The 23,516-nt window shown below is 45.6% G+C and overlaps 1 protein-coding gene across 2 annotated transcripts in view; it reads left to right on the plus strand.

Moving 5' to 3' along the window:
• RCOR1 (REST corepressor 1) overlaps positions 1 to 23,516 on the plus strand; it is a 174,305-nt gene that overhangs the window by 44,399 nt on the left and 106,390 nt on the right. For both annotated transcript variants that reach the window (XM_070931568.1, XM_070931569.1), the window contains exon 3: positions 15,386 to 15,469. In XM_070931568.1, coding sequence (XP_070787669.1) covers positions 15,386 to 15,469 — 84 coding nt within the window. The remainder of the gene's footprint in view (positions 1 to 15,385; positions 15,470 to 23,516) is intronic.

A 23,516-nucleotide genomic window follows, 5' to 3' on the forward strand; every position in this document is an offset into this window, starting at 1 on the left:
GCAGCCAGCCGAGAGCGCCGGAGCCTAGATGATGTCATAAGCCTGCGGCCACACTGATCGGACCGGCGGCAGATTCGAAACAGCCGCATTCCAGCTGACACCGATCGCGACTACGATCACGCTGGCAATCAGCACGGGGCGGACCTATAAAGGATGCTGAAGGGCGAACGCCTTCAGTTCCGACTTTGTTCGTGTAATCAATCCGGCGCCGACTGGAAGCTGTCTTGTAGCAGGAGAATAAATCGGGTTTCCCAATCGAAACGGTGGCATCATGTTTTCCTGGACCCCTGCACTGGCAGCCTAGCGGGGCCGAGAGAAAGTCGGAACTCAACTCCCCTTCCTTTCTATCGTGGTTTATCGTACTTGGCGGACTATGGCGGAGGGCACATCGGATGGGGCCCCAGTTACAGAGCCGACTGTAGCAGAAGAAGAAGAGAAGATAGCAGAGACACCGTCTGACATCGGACAAACCGTGGTGCGGCCAAAACAATGAGAGAAGTGTATGGAGATGGAGCTGGAGGATCAGGAAGCGCATGGGGCAGGTGTTACGCAATCCACATCCGGACATTGGTTGCACAGCTCTGTCCTGATGGGGAAAACCGGGTTCAGAGCAGCCCCCCGCCCTTAGGGGCTCAGTTCCAAGGCTGGAGGGAACGGCAATGGGCTGAAGATGAGGAGTGGGAGTGGAACTACTCCACTAGGTCTGGAGCGACCACTATGGACGTCTTGAGGGAGCAGTTTGGGGAAGCAACCCTCATGGCAGCCATGGGCGCCAGGACTGGACCCTTCAGCCACATGGCAAGGTGGGGCTGAAGCAGGGAAAGGGTCTGAAAGTAGACTCCGTCTGGCTAGTCCCAAGTTCAGGCCAGAACAGGCAAGGGCAACCCCGGATGGACGAAGAATATCATGTCCAGGAGGCTTCCGCTTCATCCCTGGGGGAGGCGATGTGGGGTTCAGAGCATTCACAACCAAGGCCATTGAGGAGGGATGAAGGTCATGTGACCAGACAGCAGATGGGGCAGAACGGGGGACCTTGATGGCATGGCTATGGGTCGCACTATGGACCCCCTACCCATTTGGGCTCCAGGAATGTGGAACCCGCAAGCGCCATGGGGGCCCCCTCCTGTGCAAGCCACACTCGATGGGGCTCCGGAATGGTGGCATTGTTCCTGAGCCAAGTAATCAGATATATGGACTTTTATGGTAGCTTTTATCAGTCTCAATGGGCGATGGTTTTGGTGGTCACCGCGGTACTCACTGGGGAGGCAGCTGATTGGGTAGCTGACCTCCACAGTGACCATGCTTGTGAGTTAACCAACCTGGGCTTATTCCTAGAGGCTTTACGTAGCCGTTTTGAAGATGAAGCCCGTACCTAGGTGGCCGAGGGAGAGTTAGTCACTCTGAAACAACGGGGAAGACCACCTAAGGAGTATGAAAAGGAGTTTAGGAAATTTATTTATTTATTTATTAGTTCAATTTATATGCTGCCTTTCTTCGGAGACTCAGGGCGGCTTATTAGCCAGGAGGCTGAGGACTTGGCCTGAAAGGCTTCTGATACATCAATTCCTCATAGGTTTGGATAGGAAGCTCAGACAGGCTTGTGTTTACAGAGGCCTCACCCCTCATTTAGTTGACTGGTACAAGGCAGCAGTGGAACTGGACGTTGGATTGCAGGAATTCAGACCCCGAATGGGGACGTTTGGGCTGATTTAGGGTAGGCAAGGGGGGTGGGTATGACAAGTAATGGACTGAGATCAGGTAAAACCTTTCATACCATGAGCTCCCGGAACATCAAGGATGTACAGGATCCAATAGTAAGCGAGCCAATAGACCCGCTCATAATTCCTGTAACCATTAGACACCTAGGAACAGGGAAAGAGAGCGAGCAAGGGGCACTCGTGGATTCCGGATGTACCCGGTGTCTTATGCGGCGGTCAATAGTGGAGGCCTTGGGTATTCGTGTAGTGAAATTACGGAAGCCTATTACCTTTGAACAAATGGATGGGTCAACATTGGGGGCCATCCCGCCACCCATGTGACCGAACCTGTATATCTGGCAGTCAGAGAACATTGGGAACATATCCGGTTCGTAGTAATAGACAGAATGATCTAACCGGTTATCCTGGGACTTGCCTGGTTAGACAAGTGGGAACGGATTATCTGGTGGGAGGATGGTTTCCGTAAATTGAGATTAGCAAAGGGACCAGAGCCCCCACATAAAAGCCCAAGTTAGCAAAACTGAAAAAGAAGTTTCACTGCCCTTGCCAGAGGGGATTCCCGAGTATTTACGAGAATTTAGCACGAGTATTCCGCGAGGATGAATGCGAATCATTACCTCCCCACCGGGATACTGATTGTGCCATAGAACTGATCCCTGGAGCCAAGTTACCAAAACCTCATATGTACTCGATGACTCCAAGAGAACTGACGGAGTTAAGGAAGTATATTGATAAAAATCTGGCCAGAGGCTTCATTCGGCCTAGCAGAGCACATATGGTGGTCCAGTGCTCTTTAGGGAAAAGGACGGCAGCTTACGTCTCTGTGTTGACTATAGCAGTCTCAATGCTGTGTGCCTAGAATCGTTATACCCTCTTCCGCTTATGATGGATTTGTGGGTGATGTTAGCGACTGGTAAAATCTTCACAAAGCTTGATCTTCGTGAAGCATATTACTGGGTGCGTATCTGACCAGGGGATGAATGGAAAAGCACCTTCAACTGTCCCCTGGGGAATTCCAGGTGATGTCATTCAGACTACAGGGTGCTCCGGCCGTGTTTATGCAACTAATCAATAAGGTGCTCCATGATTTTTTGTACCGGGGGTCCTGGTATACCTCGACGACATTCTGATTTACACAAATACCATGGAGGAGCACATTAGGTTAGAAAAACAAGTATTGACAAGATTGTTAGAGGCCTGACTGTTTGTGGAACTCTCCAAGTGCGAATTTCACCGTACGGAGGTAGACTATTTGGGGTCTAGGAATCCTGGAGAGGGGATTGAAATGGACCCAAAAAAGGTGGAGACAGTGTTGGAATGGCAAGCACCACAGACTAGAAAACAACTGTAGAGCTTCCTTGGGTTTGCCAATTTTTATAGGCAATTTATCCCGTAGTTTGCTCAGGTTGCTTTGCCTTTAATGGACCTATTATGCACAAAAACAACATCAACTGTTAAACCCAAACCAGGACAAATATTGAACTGGTCTCCTGAGTGCCAAAAAGTGTTTGAACATTTAAAAGCGTTGTTTGCCAGAGAACCTATTCTCAAGCACCCGGATATGTCAAAACCTTTCGTTATACAGGCTGATGCGAGCGATGTTGCTATATGGGCCATACTCTTGCAAAGGAATACACAAAACGAGTTCCAACCTTGTGCATATACATCGCATAAACTAACACCAGCAGAAAGAAACTGGGCTGTATGGGAAAAGGAGGCGTTTGCTGTGAAATGGGCTTTACAGACATGGAGACATTTATTAGAGGGTTCAAACAAAGCTTTTGAGGTTTGGACAGATCATAAGAACCTGGAAGCACTCCAAATGCCCCATAAACTGTCTCCCAAACAGGTTAGATGGGCGCAGTATTTCCAACATTTTAAGTTAGTTCTCAAATATGTACTGGTAGGAAAGAATTTCTTAGTGGATGTGTTATCACGCATGCCCCAATACAATAGCAAGAGGGACGGAATAATGCAGGCCCTAGTACTCCCTACACAGACTGGAACATGTGTGATGGACAAAACACGATTGAAAAGTGACTAGGTAAATGTCCTGAAAAAGGAATCAGAGTCTGACCCGTGGTTACTGGCTAACACAAAGTCGGTTACCCACCAAGAAGGCTTAGCATGGAGGGGGGACAAATTCTATATCCCGACGTTGTTGAGACTCAAGGTGATGGGGCAATGCCATGACGTCAAAACAGCAGAGCATTTTGGGTTTCTAAAAACCTTACATCTAATCAGGAGGCAATTCTGATGGCCTAGAATGCACATGGACATTGAGGAATATGTCAGAGGATTTCCGGTCTGTGCCACCTCCAAACCATGACCAGGGAAACCACTCGGTCTCTTACAAACGATTGCTGAACCCAGTAGACCATGGGATGAAATCGCCATGGATTTCATAGTAGAACTACCATGCAGTAAAGGGCATACTGTAATATGGACTGTGCTCGATTGGTTTCCAAACAGGCTCATTTCATCCCATGTAAAGGGTTACCATCAGCACAAAAGTTAGCTAAACTCTTTATTCAGTACATATATCGCCTACATGGAGTACCGAAACGAGTCATATTGATACAGGGGTACAGTTCACCGCTATATTCTGGAGGGCATTTCTACGCTACATCGGGTCAGAACAGGGATTTAGCTCCGCATTCCATCCTAGCACCAACGGAGCCGTTGAACGTGCCAACGCTATGGTGGAACGGTACCTATGGTCCTATGTATCATATCAACAGAACGACTGGTATGAGCTATTACCGTTTGCGGAGGCAGCTTATAACAATTCGATTCACCGTAGCACGGTTACACACCCTTCAGAATAGTAACACGGAAAGAGTTTCCTGCCATTCCAGACCTGGATATACAAGCCCTCGAACCTAAGTCAATAGCAGAATGGACAGAAAACATACAAAGAGTATGGCCCCACGTGAAAGAAGCCCTGGAAAAAGCATCTAAACAATACAAACAAGCCAATAAAAAGAGGGATGATTGCCCGCCGTTCAGGGTAGGGGAGCAGGTATATCTGTCTACTAAATACTTACGGTTACGAATACCCAGTAAGAAACTAGGGCCATTCACCATAATTAGAGTGATAAACCCAGTAACTGTGGAATTAAAGCTACCCCCCTTGTTGGGTATTACACCCAGTGTTTCATAGTAGCTTACTAAAACCAGTGACAAACCCCCGTGATCCCAATACATACCCGGCCCTGTATCGGGGACCCATTACAAGGTCAAAAAGATTGTTGATTCTAAATACCATAAGGGGACCCTTAAATATCTAACTAAGTGGAAAGGATATCCAGATACACCTCATAGGTACGGAAATGGGACATCAATGCTCCGAGCCTATTACGGTGATTCCACAGGGCATACCCCAAAAAACCAGGCAGCGCAAAGGATTAACACTAATATCTCCTTTTCTCATTTCAGACAGAAGCCTGGTAGGGGGAGCTGCCTGTCGAGTGTCAAGCAACACTCGACACCCTGATGTCTTGGCAATGCAGGAGGGGGCCCATAGGCACGGGTGATGGTGATGGGAATGCGGTTAGGTATCATACGCACTGGTGGTGGGATATAGGGTTTGGATTGAGACCGGGAATAGCTGATGTCGGGTAGCAGCCAGCAGCCAGCCGAGAGTGCCGGAGCCTAGATGACATCATAAGCCTGTGGCCACGCTGATCGGACCGGCAGCAGATTCGAAACAGCCGCATTCCAGCTGACCGATCGTGGCTATGATCATGCCGGCAATCAGCACGGGGCGGACCTATAAAGGATGCTAAAGGGTGGATGCCTTCAGTTCCGACTTCATTAGTGTAATCGATCCGACACCAACTGGAAGCTATCTTATAGCAGGAGAATAAACCGGGTTTCCCAATGAAAGATGGCGTCTTGTTTTCCCGGACCCCTGCACTGGCAGCCTAGTGGGGCCGAGAGGTGTATTTCTTGTCCAATTGTTACCCCAGTGAAATTACTAGTTTATGCTTGGAATGGGATCACCCTATTTCGTTTATCATTTCAAAGATTTATAATATTTCAGAATTTGAGAATTCCTCCATAAACTTTTTCTTGTTCTTTTCTCAATAAAAACAACAACAACCCAGCACTGAAATAGTTTTTTTTCAGAAAAGAAATATACTACATCAAATAGACAGCCAATACAGGTTGTCCTCAACTTACGACCATAATTGAGCTCAAAATTTATGTTGCTAAGTGACAAATTTGTTTAGTGAATTTTGCTCTATTTTATGAACTTTCTTGCCACTGTTCAGTGAATCCCTGCATCTATCAAGGTAATAACCCTGTTGTTAAGTGAATCTGATTTCCTCATTTACTTTCTTTGTCCGAAAACTGCAAAAGAGGATCACATGACCATAGGACACTGCAACCATCATAAATATGAGTCAGTTGTGCATGAATTTTGATCATGTGACCATGGGGATGCTGCGATGGTCCTATAAAAACGGTCATAAGTCACTTTTTTCACTGCCGTTGCAGGTTTAAATGGTCACTAAATGAACTGTTGTAAGTCACGGACTACTTGTACATGCAAAGATAAAAATAAGCAGAGAAATTGCTACCAGTCCTATAGTGATATTATTTCAAATGAGACTCATCTAGCAATTCTTTGTGTGTGTATGGGGAAAAATGTGAGCCACAGGAGGAAGAAGTATGTTTTCTATTGCTTCAGGGTTTTGTTCCCTTTTGTTAATGCTTTCCTTTAACTATTGCAACCGTGTTTCCCCAAAATGAATGTTGGCAGATGACCCCCAGGGGGAGAGTCTTCTCTGTGATGGCGCCTACCCTCTGGAACAATCTACCCCCAGAGATACGAGTGATCCCAGACCTCCAGACTTTTCATCGGGACCTTAAAACCTATTTCTTTCAGTTATCTGGGCTGGCCTGATTTTATATTGGTTTTTAAAATTGATACTGATTTTAATTGGAATGTTTTAAATTATGGGCCAAACTTTAATTATTTTAAAACTATTTTAACTTTTGTGTACAAATGTTTTATTTTTGGCTGTTCACCGCCCTGAGTCCAAAAGGAGAAGGGCGGTATAGAAATTTAAATAAATAAATAATAAATAAATAAATAAATAAAAATAAGACGGTCTTATTTTCATTTGACAACCCCCCCCCCCCCAAATAAGGGCTTGGCCTTATTATCGTGGGGTCTTACTTTGGGAGTGCAGGAGGTGGGGAGCATGGGACTGGATGTCCCGTCGCTGCTGTCGCCTCCCCTTCCTGTTCTTCAGGCTGGATGAGCGGCCCAAAATGTCCCACCCCACCCCAATGGCAACAACTACTTCCCTTCCCCTTGCCGTCTCTTCTCCCTCGCTGGGCATGACAGGGCTCCTGCCCCTCGCTTAGCCACCTGCCTCCTTTAGGGATGCAATTTGGGGGTGGCAGGTAGGATGGGTGAGAAGCAGGACGGGCGTCTTACCTTTCCAGTTCTGTCACGTTCCTCGCCGTTGTGTCCAGGGAAACACTCTATAAAAGAAAACCTTCTCACGACTTCAATCAAACTTCTTGAACTCGCGAGGTTTTCTTTTACAGCATGTTTCCCTGGACACAATGGCGAGGAAAGTGACGGAGCTTGAAAGGTAAGACACACGTCTTGCTGCTCAACACATCCCATCCCATCCCAATGGCAACAACAGCCTGGCTGCTTCCCTTCCCTGCTATCTCTTTATCAAGAGGGGTGGCAGGTGGGGCGGGGGAGAAGCAAGACATGTGGAGTGAGAGGTGGCTCCCCTTGCCGTCTCTTTTGCCCCCCTCACCGGGCATGGCAGGGCTCCTGCCCCTTGCTTAGCCACCGGCCCCCTTTATGGATGCAATTTGGGGATGGCAGTTGGGGCGTGCGAGAAGCGGGACACAGGTCTTACCTTTCAAGCTCCGTCGCTTTCCTCTCTGTTGTGCCCAGGGAAACACACTGTAAAAGAAAATCTTCTCGCGAGTTTAATCAAACTTCTTGAACTCGCAAGGTTTTCCATTGATGGCTGTGGTATCATCCAGACATGGGTTGCTTCAGTCGGATCTGCTGTTGGCTGAGTCATAGTTTTTTGACCACGCCCCTTGCTCCTCCCTTTCAGGCTCAGTTTCGACTCGGTCAGCCTGGGTAGACCAGTAGAGTCTACCCAGCTCTTTTTTGGAGCGTCCTGGTCTACCAGGTTTCTTCTTCGCTCCTGGCAGCCGCCATTTTGGGTGGTTCCCTTCGATCTGCCATTTTTGTGTTTTTGGTGGGATTGGAGTCCTATATCACCAACGAAGCAGCACACAGGGCTTGGAACACTATACCACCAACTTAAATAGCGATTCCTGGCAGCAGCTCCAGGATTGCTTATTTCGGCCGCCGCCGCCGCCCTCAGCAACCTCAGAACACTGACGATCAGCTGTAGGGCAGCCCTTTGAAGCGCCGTGGCAATTTAAAAGCACCTTTTTTGCCGCTTTGGCACCAAGGAGCCTGGGAGAGAGGTTTGGATGCAATTACCTCTATTCCTTATACTACCAACGAAGTTTTTTTCTATTGGAGAGTAGCAAGGTTATTCCTTGCTCTCTCCCTGTGGCATATTCCAGCCATCGGTTCCTCGAATCATGGCTTTGGGGGCGCTGGATAGGGACTGTTTCTAGGTGCTACCTGGACAGTCACCTCTGAAGCAGAGTTTATCCTGCTCACGTGTGTGCTGGCAGCCATTGGCCTGCTCCGACATAGCTGCCGCCATTTTTTCTTCCTCCACGTGGCGAAAGTGAAACTAATTCTTCTCCGGTCAACATCTTGGTTGCAGTAAGTATAAAACAAGATGGCGGATTGCTCTTCTCAAGAGGAGGGAGCTACCATGTCTCAAGAGGAGGGAGCTTTCTGGAAAGAGAGACACTTGCAAGCACCTTTCTAAAGCGGAGGAGAAGGATCTGGAAAGGAAGCATAAAACCTTAGAGAAGCAGATTACTAAGGCTGCTGCAAATGTGCCTGAAAAAGAGGTTTTTCCTCTTCCCCCTACTCCCTCCCTCCCTGTTCCTGCAGTTAACCAGGCCTGGTCATTGGAAGGGGAGGGAGGGGTTCTTCTTCAAGAAGAACAAGGCACAATTCAAAATCTCTTTGCATGCCAATTGATTACTCCTGCAACCCCTGAATCTGGCAGAAATGTGGCAGGAGAGCTTCTGCAGGGGAATTCACCTTACCAGAAAAAACTCCAGAGAACCCTTTTAAAAATCTGCCAGAAGGATTAAAAATCTTAATTGATCAGCCATTGCCTCTTGCATGGCAGCTGCCTTTCAGGGTCATCACTCTAGCTCAATAATTTCAGAACGTTCCACCCAAATCAGAGGCTCTCCTTCAGTTAGCCTTACTGGATCTCATTCTCCTGCAGCTTCCAGGGTAAGTGAAGCATTTGCCTTTGAAGAAGAACGCCACTCTGACTTATCAGATGATGGGGGGTGATTCAAGAGACACCTGCTTTTACAGGTTTATTTCCCCCAAATAGATTCAAGTCCTTATTGCATAAGGCACGAATTACTGCTGCATTAAAAGATGATGATTACCTCAAGGAAGCGCAGGAAGCTCAACAGAGTCAAACACAGGGCCTTTTTTCTGAGCCTCCTCCTGAACAGTGTTTTATTCCAACCCCACAATTGTTCATAGACGTGGTTAAAAAGCAATGGTCTAGTCCTGCAGCCCTGTCTTCCGCACATGGTTCAGATAGAAAATATTATGCTGTAGCATCCAAGTTTGCCCAATTATTACAGGTTCCCCCAGTGGACAGTCCTGTAGCAGCTCGCTCTTCTTCCTCCTCTTCCTATGTGGCAGGGGATACATCTGAAGGTCTCTGACCGGAGGATAAAAAAATTGAAATTTCTTTTTAAAAAGAACCATCAGGCTGCAGCATGGGCAATTCAGACGGCTTCCTCGGCCTCATTTTTTAATTGAACCATCATTCTCTGGCTCCAACAATTACAGGCCAGAGTACCTTCTAGTGAGATTCGCCTCCATCAGGATATTAATAAAATCATAGCTGCCACTCAATTTTCAGCTGATGCTACTCTAAATTTGGCCAAATATGCGTCTAGGGCGCTAGCCTCTACAGTGTCAGCTCGCAGGCTGCTCTGGCTTTGCCAGTGGCCAGCAGATCTTAAGGTTAAATGGTGTTTGGCTGCAGCTCCATATTCAGCAGAGAAATTGTTTGGTGAGTCACTTGATCCTCTTCTTATTGAGATACGTGACAAGCGAAAAGTTCTACCTTCAACATCTAAATGTTCTGACAGAAGGTCCTCTCCCTATTACAGGAGGGCGTCCTTTCGCACCTATTCCCAGGAAAGCCCCTCCCATCAGGTTTATCTTCAGGGACCAAACCGGTCTTCGGACCGTCAATCCTTTCAAGACAGGAACAAGCAATTCCCGCAGTCTAAGCGGTTCTTTCGCGGCTATGGCTACTGCCAATCCCGCGATCATAAATGACTTACCGCCCAATCCTCCCATTGGAGGACGCTTGGTCTTCTTCGCAGACAGGTGGGAAAGCTCAACCCCAGATCTCTGGGTCCTCTCGATAGTAAAATTCAGTCTTCCCCTAGAATTCCTCTCCATACCTCCGAACTGCTTCATCCAATGCCCACCTTCAAACAGCAAGGCCAAACGATAACTGATGGACCAAGCTGTTCAACACCACCTGCAAATTCACGCCATAGAGGAGGTTCCCCACAGTCAGTGGAAACAGGGCTATTACTCCATCCTTTTCGTGGTTCCGAAGCGTTCGGAGGGGTGGAGAGCGATTCTAGATTTAAAATCCCTCAATTCATACATAGTTTACCGCAGATTCAAAATGTGTTCATTAACCTCTATTCTTCAGGAGATTCGTCCCAATGATTTTCTAGTTTCTATAGATCTCATGGAGGCTTACCTTCACATTCCCATTCTGGCAAAGCATCGGAAATATCTGTGTTTCAGCTACACAGGAAAACATCTGCAGTACAGAGCTCTTCCCTTCGGGCTGGCCTCGGCCCCAAAGGTCTTCACAAAGGCCCTGGCGGTCGTAGAGTCCACCTAAGGCTGAAACTGGTCAGACTCCAGGCTTATCTGGACAACATTCTAATTCAGGCTCATTCTTACGACCAAGCCTTACACAATCTGGACCTCACAATTCGAACCTTGAACGACCACGGGTTCCTGGTCAACTACAAGAAAAGCCAGTTAGTTCTGGTCAACAGAATTGTCCATCTTGGCGCCATCATTGATGAGAGTAAGGGAGCAGTCTGTCTATCTTTGGAACGGCGGTCTGACATATGGGACCTGGTGACACAAATTCACAGAAACCCGTCAGTTCCCTTGGCCACCTTGTCCAAACTCCTAGGCAAGATGGTCTCCTGTGTTCAGATCATTCCCTGGGCACACCTTCACACTCAACACATACAGTGGTTCCTGCTTCCCTTCCAGCGAAAGCATCAGGCTCACACCATGACCACAGTCAGGGTTCCCCTCTAAGTCAGGTGATCGCTACATTGGTGGACATCGCCTTCTCTAGACAAGGGATGTCTCTTCACGGATCAAGACAGACTTGTCCTTACTACAGACGCCAGCCTGTCCGGCTGGGGAACCCATCTCGATTCGCAGGTAGTGCAAGGATGTTGGTCTGCAACAGTTCTAACCAACCCTATCAATTGGCTAGAGTTGAAGGCCATTCGCCTAGCCCTCAGACATTTTCAACAGACTGTACAAAACCGCCATGTCCTGATATTGACAGACAACATTGCTGCAAAAGCACATGTCAATCGTCAAGGGGGAATTCGTTCAAGGCGACTCATGGAGGAATCCTTTCGACTTGGCAAGTGGGCCAAGCAATATCTCCTCTCCATTCGAGTGGACCACATAGTGGGGACGGAGAACACCCAGGTGGATTTCCTCAGCAGGATCCAGGTGGACAACGCCGAGTGGCAGATCCATCCAGACATATTCCAAAAGATATGCAACAGGTTTGGGATTCTGACCATAGACCGCTTTGCAACGAACCTGAACACTCAGCTTCCTCGATTCTTCTCAAGGTTCCTGACACTGGGGGCGGAAGGGGTCAATGCTCTCCGACTCAAATGGCCACCCAGACTTCACTATGCCTTTCCTCCATTACCCCTAATCCAGGCTCTGCTTCGGAAGGTCATCACCAACAGGGTGGAAATTATCCTCGTGGCTCCACACTGGCCACGTTGCCCATGGTTTGCGGACCTGGTCAGTCTCTCCATATCACAACCTTGGGAGATTCCATCAGATCAGGTCATTCTGTGCCAGGGGGCCCTGATTCATCCGGAACCTCAGTGGCTCCAACTGACTGCCTGGCACTTGAAAGGGTCCTCCTAAAACGGGACAAGTATTTTGATAGGGTTATCCACACCGTGCAAGCCTGCAGACGCAGATACACAGTTAGGCTTTACAATGCCACCTGGCTAGTTTTTTTATAGGTAGTATAAGTCCCGCCAGATCAACCCACTTTCAGCCTCCGCTCCTCAGATACTTGAATTCCTGCAGGATGGCTTGGACTGTGGTCTGGCCCATAGCACCCTTCGGAGGCACATGGCGACCATATCTACGCCCTTGTCCGGTGCCACCGGGGAGCCACTTACTCATCACCCAGTTATCAAAAAATTTCTAAGAGGAGTCAGTCTTTTACGGTCCTCTTCAATTCATAGATACCCCACTTGGGATTTGTCCAAAGTGCTTAAGGCATTAACTGGTTTTCCTTTGAGCCTCTCCGTACTGTCCACCTTCATTTCCTCGCTCTTAAAGTAGCCTTCCTAGTGGCCATAACGTCAGCTCACCGCATATCTGAGCTGGCAGCCCTTTCTATTAGAGAAGATCTCTGTGTTTTCAGACCTGTCACTGTTGTCTTGCGTCTGGATCCCTCCTTTATCCCTGAAGTAAATTCCCTCTTTCACAGGACTCAGGAGGTTGTTCTCCCTAATTTTTGTCCAAGGCCTTCTCATGACTTGGAGCGGAGGTGGCACACCTTAGATGTGTGGAGGACTCTCAAAATTTACATTAAGAGAACTTCCCCTTTCAGAAAATCTGAGGCCTTATTTGTTTCATTTTTACCAAATTCTTTAGGGTATAAGGTCTCCTCCGTGACAATTGGTCGCTGGATCAGAGCTTGCATCTTCTTGGCATATCAAGCCCAGGCGATTCCTGTTCCCAGGCGCATTACTGCTCACTCCACGCTGAGTGCTGCTACCTCAGCGGCCTGGGCAACTCAGGCCTCCCTTGAGGAGGTCTGCAGGGCGGCCACCTGGTCTACTCCCTCACCATTTATTCACCATTATAATTTAGATGTTTTCACTTCAGCTGAAGCATCATTTGGCATGAGGGTATTGCAACAGGTGCATCAGACCGGGGCTTCTCCAGGCCCTTCGGCATCCCGCCCTTAGGACTGCCAAAACTTTGGTATGTCCCATGTCTGGTCGATGCCACAACCATCAATGGAAAATGGGCATTAGACTTACCTTGAATGCCTGTTTTCATTGAAAGGATGTGGCATCGTCCAGCCCCTCCCTCTGTCTCAGGGCCTGTACCCGGTCCTTTTTTCTAATGTTCAAGGAGTTTGTTTTCCAGTTGCCGTATTAGACCAGCCCCTATCTCTAACGGTGTTGGTTTCTGTTGGAGATTTTTCTTGTGGCCTTTATTTGCCGAAACTGAGCCTGAAAGGGAGGAGCAAAGGGCGTGGTCAAAAAATATGACTCAGCCAACAGCAGATCTGACTGAAGCAACCCATGTCTGGACGATGCCACATCCTTTCAATGAAAACAGGCGTTCAAGGTAAGTCTAATGCCCGTTTTCTTTTACAGCGTGTTTCCCTGGACACAACGGTGAGGAAAACGATGAAGCTTGAAACGCGTCTTGCTTCTCCCCTGCCCCACCTGCCACCTCTCTTGATAAAGAGACAGCGGGGAAGGGAAGCAGCCATGCTGCTGTTGCCATTGGGGTGGGGTGGGACATTTTGGGCCGTTCGGCTGGTGTGAAGAGCAGGGAAGGGAGGGCATATCTCCCCTTTCCTCCCCTCCGGCCTCGCTGCCTCAACTCATTTTGATTGCGCGGCAAGGAACCAGAGGAAATGGCGGGACCGGCTGTGCATGCATGTAAGTAGTTGGTGGGGGGGCTTATTTTGCAGGAGTGGCTTATATTATTGCATGTGCTGAAAAGCCTGATTGGGTTTATTATCCGGACATGTCTTATTTTTGGGGAAACACTGTAATAAATTAGGGTCCAGACCTCAGAATATGCATTTCTTCAAAAGGTTTGCACTGAATTTAGCAAAAAACTGGACTCATATTGTGCCTTGCCTCTTCTTGCTTACTTTTTTTGATCCTTCCTTCACCTCCACCCAACCTATTACTCACTCCCCACACCTGGTAGCAACCCCACACCTGGTAGTATCTGTGGGCCTGGGATTTGCAAGTTTCTGCTGGCTTTCCTGCTAACTTCAGTTGTGGGAAGTCAGAATGAAATTGTGTTGCCTAACAGCTATCCGATTCAATTAATGATGGTCATTGGGACTGCAGGGATTGCCTTTGCTAAGTAAAGTGATTCATGCTTTACCACCAATTGCTTAGTAATGGAAATTCTGGTCCGAATTTCTATTGTAAATTGAGGATTACTTGTTGATGTTTCAAAACTTACAGGAGGATGAACACAGTTCTAGTTTGCAATACTTTAAAGCAGCCCCTCCCACTTGGGGTTGTATAGGGCTTCTTGCGGTCTTAGGGAAAAAATGAAACTGCTTTAAGGTGCTGGGAGAGGGCCTAATTTGTACTCTCATGTGCTCCAAAGCACTTTTTGGGGATTGAATCCGAAGCACTGCCCAGCCCTTCGGTTACAACTCAAGCAGCTCCATGGTAATACAGTGTAATAGCTGTGCTCCCTATGATATGATTCAGTTAACTATTTATTTATTTAACCAAACAGATCAGTTAGTGAATATGGTATGCTTATGTTCTCCACTGTTTGTTCCTCCACATTCAGGAAGGGGCAGAACTATCTGTTCCCTTCGTATAGATATTTGCACAGTATCTGTACATTTCATCATATTCTGCCCCCAAACAACAAGGAGAAGAGTTATAGGCGCTTAAAAAAGGAAGCATTTAACAAAAATGTAGTTCAAAATATTCTGTTAGGTAGACCAGGAGATTGACTTAGTATAAGGCAATTTCCTGAATATCTATATATTTGTAATGGCTGGCGCCGCCAGTATTAATAACTGACCCGGCTGTTTGTGCTGACACAATGCAGGCAGCATTGTCTTTGCTGGCTTTCTGTTTTCCCCTTGGCCAGCAGTGCAGGACGAATAAAATAGCAGCCTTTGCTGCATACCTGCAATTTAACATGGATATCCCCATACAATGCAGAAAAGAAAAATGCACAAACTTAAAAACAAAACAAAACATTTCCCCGTTTTATCATCTTCAGTTGTTCCTCCAGGACACATTTTGGTTATTTGTGTGAATGGAAAGATTGGTCTAAAATCTTGCAAAGATGGTACATTTTTGCAAAACGCTATTCCCAAAATAGAAATCCTATTTCTTCTTTTCTACAGGAATATTCCTGTTTCTTTTGTTATGTGTTTTGAAGGGATGAGCATTAACATGGGGAGGTTTTCTTTTAACACATTTTATATCTATTTTCTTGTCAGCTAAACTTACCAAGCGATCTCAGGAGAGAGAGAATCTCGGTATGCTGGTTTGGTCACCCAATCAGAATATTTCAGAAGCAAAATGTAAGTTACTGCTTTGTTTCTGTTTTACTTACTTTTTTTTCCACAGTGCTCTTTATTATATAAATGGTTAAAGAGTAGAACTAAATGCCTCCAAATGTATTTGAGTGTTCATATGTACCCTGTGACACAGTGATGTTTATTTCTAAATAGGATTTCTCTCTTAACTTTTTTTTATTCATCACATATGTCATAAAAATGATTGGAAAGAGGATTACTTGTCACAATCCAAATCTGAATTAACTGTAGAAGAAACAAGGATATACCATAGACATTTTATATATGTTAAAAATAGGTTATTTGCTACTTGTGTCTTCATTTAATATTGACCTTTTATCTTTATCATTGCACACTAGAATTTTGAAACAAGAATTGCCTGGCATAAATGAAGTGATGGGAAGGACCACAAAAGCAATCCAGAATGTAGAAATTAGTATTGCAATTCCTGATCTGGTTTAGGAATCGTATCTCTGCGTAATAAATTGTGCTACTGGTGCAGCTCCTGTATGAGGGAAAAAAGGCAATCATGAAGGATTTAACTATAATCCCTGTGTTTTGTATGTACTTGAAAGCTATGGTTAACCGTTGCAAAAATGCCTGAATGTCAAACTACAGTATGACTGGAAGACTACTTAATATTCTTTTCTAAAATTGATTAATTCTGCTTTTTTGTTTGGGAAAAATAAGGCATAATTAATTTTACCTCAAAGAAAACCAAGTTTGTGTGTAAAAATGTTTGTCTTCATAAGCTAACTTTAAGTAACACTTTAGTACCAAAATTGCCCAAAATTATGGGCAGTCTTTTAAAATCATTGAAGCTGGATGGAAATAAACTACAGGTTTCCCAGGCTGCAGAATTGGAAATTAATGGCAATACCTTCTGCTGGTTTTAAGCCTTCTTTCTCAGCACAGGAAAGGGAAATTTTCTAGAGCTGTTTATAGGTTTAGAGGGATTTGGCTTCAGAGCTTTGAGCAAAGGACCATTTCAGAGCAGTTGCACTCTTCCATCTGCATTGTTTCACTTTCTATTGCTTCAGAATTCTCTCACAGCATTTCCAGTAGCCAGAATAAGATTCTGCAGATTCAGTTGCATTAGTAGATAAGGCACATTCATAGAAATTTGTTCTGGCAACTAGATATACTATAGGAAAGCACCTGAAATATCTCAGCTAGATGGAAGTGAGCTGCAAAACACCTGAAAGTAAAGTACTTTTGCTTTCCACATAAAGATACTGTAGTCCTCGAGGTATGACTGTAATGGAATCTGTTATGATTGTAAGTCAAGGACTATATATACCTAGTTTTTTATTTTATTTATTTATTTATTTATTTTTTAAATTTTGATACCGCCCCCTCTCCCGAAGGACTCGGGGCGGTGAACAGCCAAGATTAAGAAACATCAAATACAAGCATTAAAATGCATTTAAAACAAAATTAAATCCAATGGCTTTCCCCAATTTAAAACCCCTTACCCATAAAATTCACCAATAAAAATTCTAAGCCAGTCCGGCTTGCCGAAATAAAAACGTTTTCAGAGCCCAGCGAAAGGTTCGGAGGTCTGCGATCAGTTGTATCCCTGGGGGTAGCTCATTCCAGAGGGCGGGTGCCCCCACAGAGAAGGCTCTTCCCCAGGGGGTCGCCAGTCGACATTGCCTGACCGACGGCACCCTGAGGAGACCCTCTCTGTGGGAGCGTATTGGCCAGTGGGAGGTTATCGGTGGCAGAAGGTGGTCTCATAAATAACCGGGCCCTAAGTCATGGAGCGCTTTGAAGATGAGAACCAATACCTTGAAGCGTACCCGGAAGACCACCGGAAGCCAATGCAGCTCACGCAGGAGAGGTGTTACATGGGAGCGCCATGTCGCCCCCATAAGTACCCGCGCGGCTGCATTCTGCACCAGTTGGAGCCTCCGGGTGCTCCTCAAGGGGAGCTCCATGTAGAGAGCATTGCAGTAGTCCAGGCGGGAAGTGACGAGGGCATGAGTGACCGTGCATAAGGAGTCCCGATCCAGAAAGGGACGCAACTGGTGTATCAGGCGAACCTGATAGAAAGCCCCCCTGGCCACGGCCGTCATATGCTCTTCTAAAGACAATTGTGCGTCCAGGAGGACACCCAAGTTACGCGCCCTCTCCGTGGGGGCCAATGTCTCGCCCCCAATAGCCAGCGATGGCACCAGCTGGCTACATCGGGACGCCGGCAACCACAGCCACTCAGTCTTGGAGGGGTTGAGTCAGAGCCTGTTCCTCCCCATCCAGACCCGCATGGCCTCCAGGCACCGGGACATCACTTCAAGGGCATCATTGGGGTGGTCTGGGGTGGAGATGTACAGCTGAGTGTCATCAGCGTACAGATGGCACTGCACCCCGAAACCATGGATGATCTCACCCAGCGGCTTCATATAAATGTTGAACAAGAGAGGCGAGAGGACCGACCCTTGCGGCACCCCACAAACCAGGTGCCTTGAGGTCGACCTCTGCCCCCCAGCCAACACAGACTGCGACCGGTCGGAGAGATAGGAGGAGAACCACTGTAAAACGGTGCCTCCCACTCCCAACCCCTCCAACCGGCGCAGCATGATACCATGGTCAATGGTATCAAAAGCCGCTGAGAGATCTAATAGGACCAGAACAGAGGAGCAACCCCTGTCCCAAGCCCTCCAGAGATCATTAACCAACCCGACCAATGCCGTTTCCGTGCTGTACCCAGGCCTGAAGCTGGACTGGAACGGATGTAGATAGACGGTTTCATCCAGGTACTGCGGGAGCTGTTGCGCCACCACACTCTCAACAACCTTTGCCAGAAAGCAAACTGGATGATAGTTTGCTGAAACAGCTGGGTCCAGAGAGGGCTTCTTGAGGAGGGGCCTCATACCGCCTCTTTCAAGGCAGGAGGCAAGAAACCCTCACTCAAGGAAGCGTTTATAATCCTCTGGAGCCAGCCTCGTGTAACCTCCCGGGTAGCCAGCACCAACCAGGAGGGACACGGGTCCAATAAACATGTGGTTGCGTTCAGCCTCCCCAGCATCCTATCCACGTCCTCGGGGGTCACAGGGTCGAACTCATCCCAGATAACATTCTCAAGACACACCTCGGACAACCCACCTGAATCCACCCAGTCAGAGTCCAGACCTTCCCGAATTTGAGTGACTTTATCGTGCAGATAATGCGCAAAATCCTCAGCACGTCCTTGCAAGGGGTCTTCCCGCGCTTCCAGATGGAGAAGGGAGCAGGTCACCCTAAACAAGGCAGCTGGGCGATTATCTGCCGACGCGATAAGAGCAGTAAAGTAGTTACACTTCGCCGCTTTTATCGCCACTAAGTAGGTCTTGATATAAGACCTCACTAGTGTATGGTCAGATTCGGAACGATTAGCCCTCCAACTGCTCTCTAGGCGTCTTTTCCGGCGCTTCATCCCCCTCAGCTCCTCGGAGAACCAAGGAGCTGGGCAGATTCGGCGCCGGGTCAGAGGCCGCAAAGGCACGACCCGATCTAAAGCACCAGCAGCTATCCCAGGCGGCCACCAGGTCTTCCGTCGAGTCGCGAGCCAGAGTCTCAGGAAATGGCCCAAGCTCCATTTGGAACCTATCAGGATCCATCAGGCGCCTGGGGCGGAACCACCTAATCGGTTCCGCCTCCCTGCGGTGGGGCGTAGCGGTCAGGAAGTCAAGTCTGAGGAGAGAATGGTCTGACCATGACAAGGGTTCAATGACTATATCCCCTGTATCTAAGCCATTCAACCACTGACCAGAGATAAACAGCAAGGAACAGCATCGTAGAGGATAAGGTGGTAAATGATGGCTGTATATTACTTATGTATATATTTTGGCAAAGCAATTTATGGTATTTTTGATGCTTCCTGAATGCTTCATCATTTATTTATTTATTGACTACTATGCAACCATAGGAAAATTAGCTGCCCTGTACATCAGGGCAGGCAGCTTATAACTTCAGGGGTGCATGTGGTTCCTGAATCTCCTTTTTTATTTTCTGAGTTACTGTCTCACCGAAAATCAGAATTATAACTTCCTGCTACTGTAAAGTGGAGAACGCTCAACACAAAAACTGAAGTACAGCTCCTGTAATTACTTTATGATCATTTAAAAAAAAAAAGGGGGGGGGGAAGGAAGAAAAAGAAAACACTTCTCCCACCCCAAGGAAGATCCATTCAGAAAATCTTGATCCTCCCATGCGTGGCATCTGGTCTTATTGCCCCATTAACTGCACCCTTCAACTATCAAAAGGTTCCTGACACAGTACAAGTAGTGCTCGACTTACTACCACAATTGAGGCCAAAATTTCTCTTAAGTGAATTTTGCCCCATTTTATGATCTTTCTTGCCACAGTTGTTAAATGAATCATTGCACTTGATAAGTTAGTAGCAATAGCACTTAGACTTTATACAGTGCTTTACAGCCCTCTCTAAGTGGTTTATAGAGTCAGCCTATTGCCCCCAACAATCTAGTAACATAGTTTTTAAGCGAATCTGTCTTCACCATTGATTTTGCTTGTCAAAAGGTTGCAAAAGGTGATCACATAACCTTGGGGACAGAGTAACAGTCATAAGTATGAACATGTTGCCAAGCATCTGAATTTTGATCACATGATCATGTGGATGCTACAAAGGTTTTAAAGTTGAAACATGGTCATGTCACTTTTTTCAGTGTCATTGGACACTGGAGGACTACCTGTATGACAGTATTGTGACACAGCAGTTAAAGTATGGACTAGCTTCAGGGAGGCCCAACTCTTATAACTGCCAGCCATAGAATCTCCCTGGATGACTTTGGGTCAGTTGCACATCCTTTCTCAGCCCAACCCACCTTATAGGGTGGTTGTTATGGGGAAAAATAGAATACTGTGCATTTCACTTTGTACTTCTGTATGAAAGATGGGATATAAATCAATAAAGCATAACGCTCACTGGACTCTCTAAATTCAATAAAACGCCAGCTCTGCAGAGGACTTTAGGCATGGCTCCCAGCTCTGTCAAAAATGTGAACAGTTGAAGGACTGAACTTCTGTTCTTCAAAATTGTTCCCTTTTATACTACTGTAGGAGTCTTTTGAGGTCATGTGAAATTTGCATCTGTAAATTAGTATATGTGCTAATTAGGATAGCACAAAAATAGTGTACAGCTGATGTTCTCAAAAACATTTTGTTATAGTGAGCTTTGCTAAGTCAAGAACAAACTTGTTTATGCTGCCTTAAATGTAACGAAGCCAAAGTTTAAAAAAAAAAACAGTTCAGTGAATAGAAGCAGAATTGGGGCCATACAGATGAAGGGCCATCATAAGAACGTTACTGCTCCATTGTGCAGCAGTAGGGAAGTGAAAAGATTGTATTCATCTATCACGTTAAGACATATCTTAGTTTAATAATCTTGGCCTTTCAGCAAGCCAGAAAGTAGTCTTGCACCTGAGCAAGTCTAGTCAATTTTAGGTTTGGGGTGTGTGTGTGTATTAATCTTTGTTGGGTTTTTTTGTTCATTTTCTATTGCAGCTGTGTGAACCTCTTAGAAATTTTGATGGGCAAATTGTATTATGGCTATAATGGAACTGAAATATGGCCAGAAATCCTTTATATAAAAAACTGGTTTCTTGGCATTCATCAAGTGGGATCAAGAGCTTGTTACTGAGATTGTCAAGTATCATATCATAATTTTAATTTTTGAGATGCTGAAATTTTATTTCTTCATTGCAAATAACTAAGATAGCTGCCATTTTGGAAATTAATTTGGGAAGGGGTTCTTTATCTCTTTGTTTGAAATAATATTAATCCTTACTCACATATTTCAATTACTTTGATATGAGCCATGGTGGTTCAGTGGTTAGAATGCAGTACTGCAGCTACTTCTGCTGCCTGCCGGCTGCCTGCAGTTTGACAGATCGAATCTCACCAGACTCAGGGTTGACCAATCCTTCCGAGGTTGGTAAAATGAGGATCCAAATTGTTGGGGGCAATATGTTGACTCTGTAAATTGCTTAGAGAGGGCTGTAAAGCACTGTGAAGTGATATATAAGTCTAAGTGCTACTGCTATTGCTATATCCTAATTCAGCAGCCCCCAACCTTTTGGGCACTGGGGACTGGTTCCACAGGAAAATTGTTTTCCACAAACCTGGGATTATGTGGTTTCATGTACTATTTAAATCCCATGCATGTGCAGATAAAGCTTTGCTCACTTATGTGGCCCAGTTCCCAATGGGCCTGGGGGTTGGGGACCCCTATCCTAATTGACTTGCAAGATTAAAGCGCTATGAGAAAAGGATAGGATTTTCTTCAGGAACTGTGAAGAAGGAGCTGTGAAATGGTATAAAATTTGACCCTTTTCTGTTATGGCTGCCAAAGGAGAATTGGTAGTTCTTTAAATGGCATTTTATTTTGCCAGGCACTTTGAGGTGTAGGTTGCTGTAATTTGGATGAATCGACATTTATATCTCCTACTTTGTCTTTTACTTGTCTTTTAGAAGGGCTTATTTATTGATTTAAAAAAAAATCACCTGAGGAATTTTTGGATGATTGTATTAGGAAGTTGATATGTAACAAACAAACAATAAATGAATGCATCTTGAAGCTGTCTGACAGATACATCCCTTTTGCACAAGGAATGCTTGTGTTTATTACTTGAATTTGTCACCTACCATGATAGAAAAGAAATGGATAAATGGGGTATACATTGGTACACATGAAAGAGTCAGCAGCCATCTTGTGAAGTCTCAGTGTTTGACAAGAGAAGCAAAAATGTGTATAAAAGTGTGTTTCTCTTCACTTTGTTATATAGAGGCGAGCATTGGCTATGGCAGGGCAAATATAAAAATAAATTGAATGCAATAGGAATAGAGTGCTTAAATTTGTGGTAAGGCAAAAACAGGTCAGGTCAAGAATGATTTTAAATGCTGAATGAATGAATGTGGATTAAATGCAAAAGTGAATTATTAGTACAAAAGAGATAAGTGGAGATTTGGTCATACAGAGAGAGTGAATGAGAATCAAATCACAAATCAAATATATTAAATAGGTGACTCTATTAAGAAGAAGACAGAGACCAAGTACATTATGATTGTGTGCAGCTGACGAAATCCCAGAAAAAAGAAGGATAAGATTTAAAGGACAAAAAGCAATACCGTGTTTTCCCAAAAATAAGACCCTGTCTTATATTTTTTTGAACCCCGAAATAAGCGCTTGGCCTTATTTTTGGGGAGGTCTTATTATTTTGGGGCACATGGAGCAAGATGGGGCTCCTCTTGCCATCTTACCTGATTTCTAGCTCTGCGTTTAAATATTTTCGGGGAGGGCTTATTTTTGAGGGGAGGCTTATTTTAGCACAAGCACTCAAAAGCCTGATTAGGCTTATTATCAGGGGATGTCTTATTTTCGGAAAAACAGGGTATATGAAGTGGAATATGAACATGATAAAGGCAGGGATGGATTGCAAGGAGAAACAAGTATGCAGAGGTAGAGTGAAGGATATCGGTGCTTTGAAAGGAAATAGCTTGATGAATGTTTAGTATATGTTAGAATACTAAGGTTGTCTAGCAATTGTCTTTAAAATCCTTGTTGAGGTCATTTGAAGTGGTACTTTGTTACGAAGTGCAGGGGAGTGTTTCTCTGATCAGAGCTCTAACCACCACCACAACAGACTGGAATATGAATAGATTGGAAATAATTTACATAATAGAGGAACGTTTTATTAATATAGGGGTATTCCATTAGAATTCTTGTCTTCTCTAATTCAAGAACCAGGGGTTTTATCATATCCTGAGGTATTTGAAAAACCACATTCCAAATTATTGTACCAGAATATGTACAAATAATAGGCACCTTTGTGCCATCTGTGCCTCTTTCTTTTCGTAAAAACAAATTGACAAGTCGTCCTTGAACATAGCTTTTCATTATGTCTGAACAGGGAACAGTGGTTAATAGCCTTCAAACAGGTATGGTTATAAGCCAGCTTTAAGCCATGTCAAAAAAGGACCATTTTTTTTTATCATGCTATATGCATTAGACAGCATATCAATCAAAATAATGAGTATCTCACAATCCAGCAGTTGT

This window comes from Pituophis catenifer, unplaced genomic scaffold, assembly GCF_029215685.1.
Source record: "Pituophis catenifer annectens isolate HBS135680 unplaced genomic scaffold, rPitCat1.0.hap2 SCAF_1, whole genome shotgun sequence".
Lineage (NCBI taxonomy): Eukaryota > Metazoa > Chordata > Lepidosauria > Squamata > Colubridae > Pituophis > Pituophis catenifer.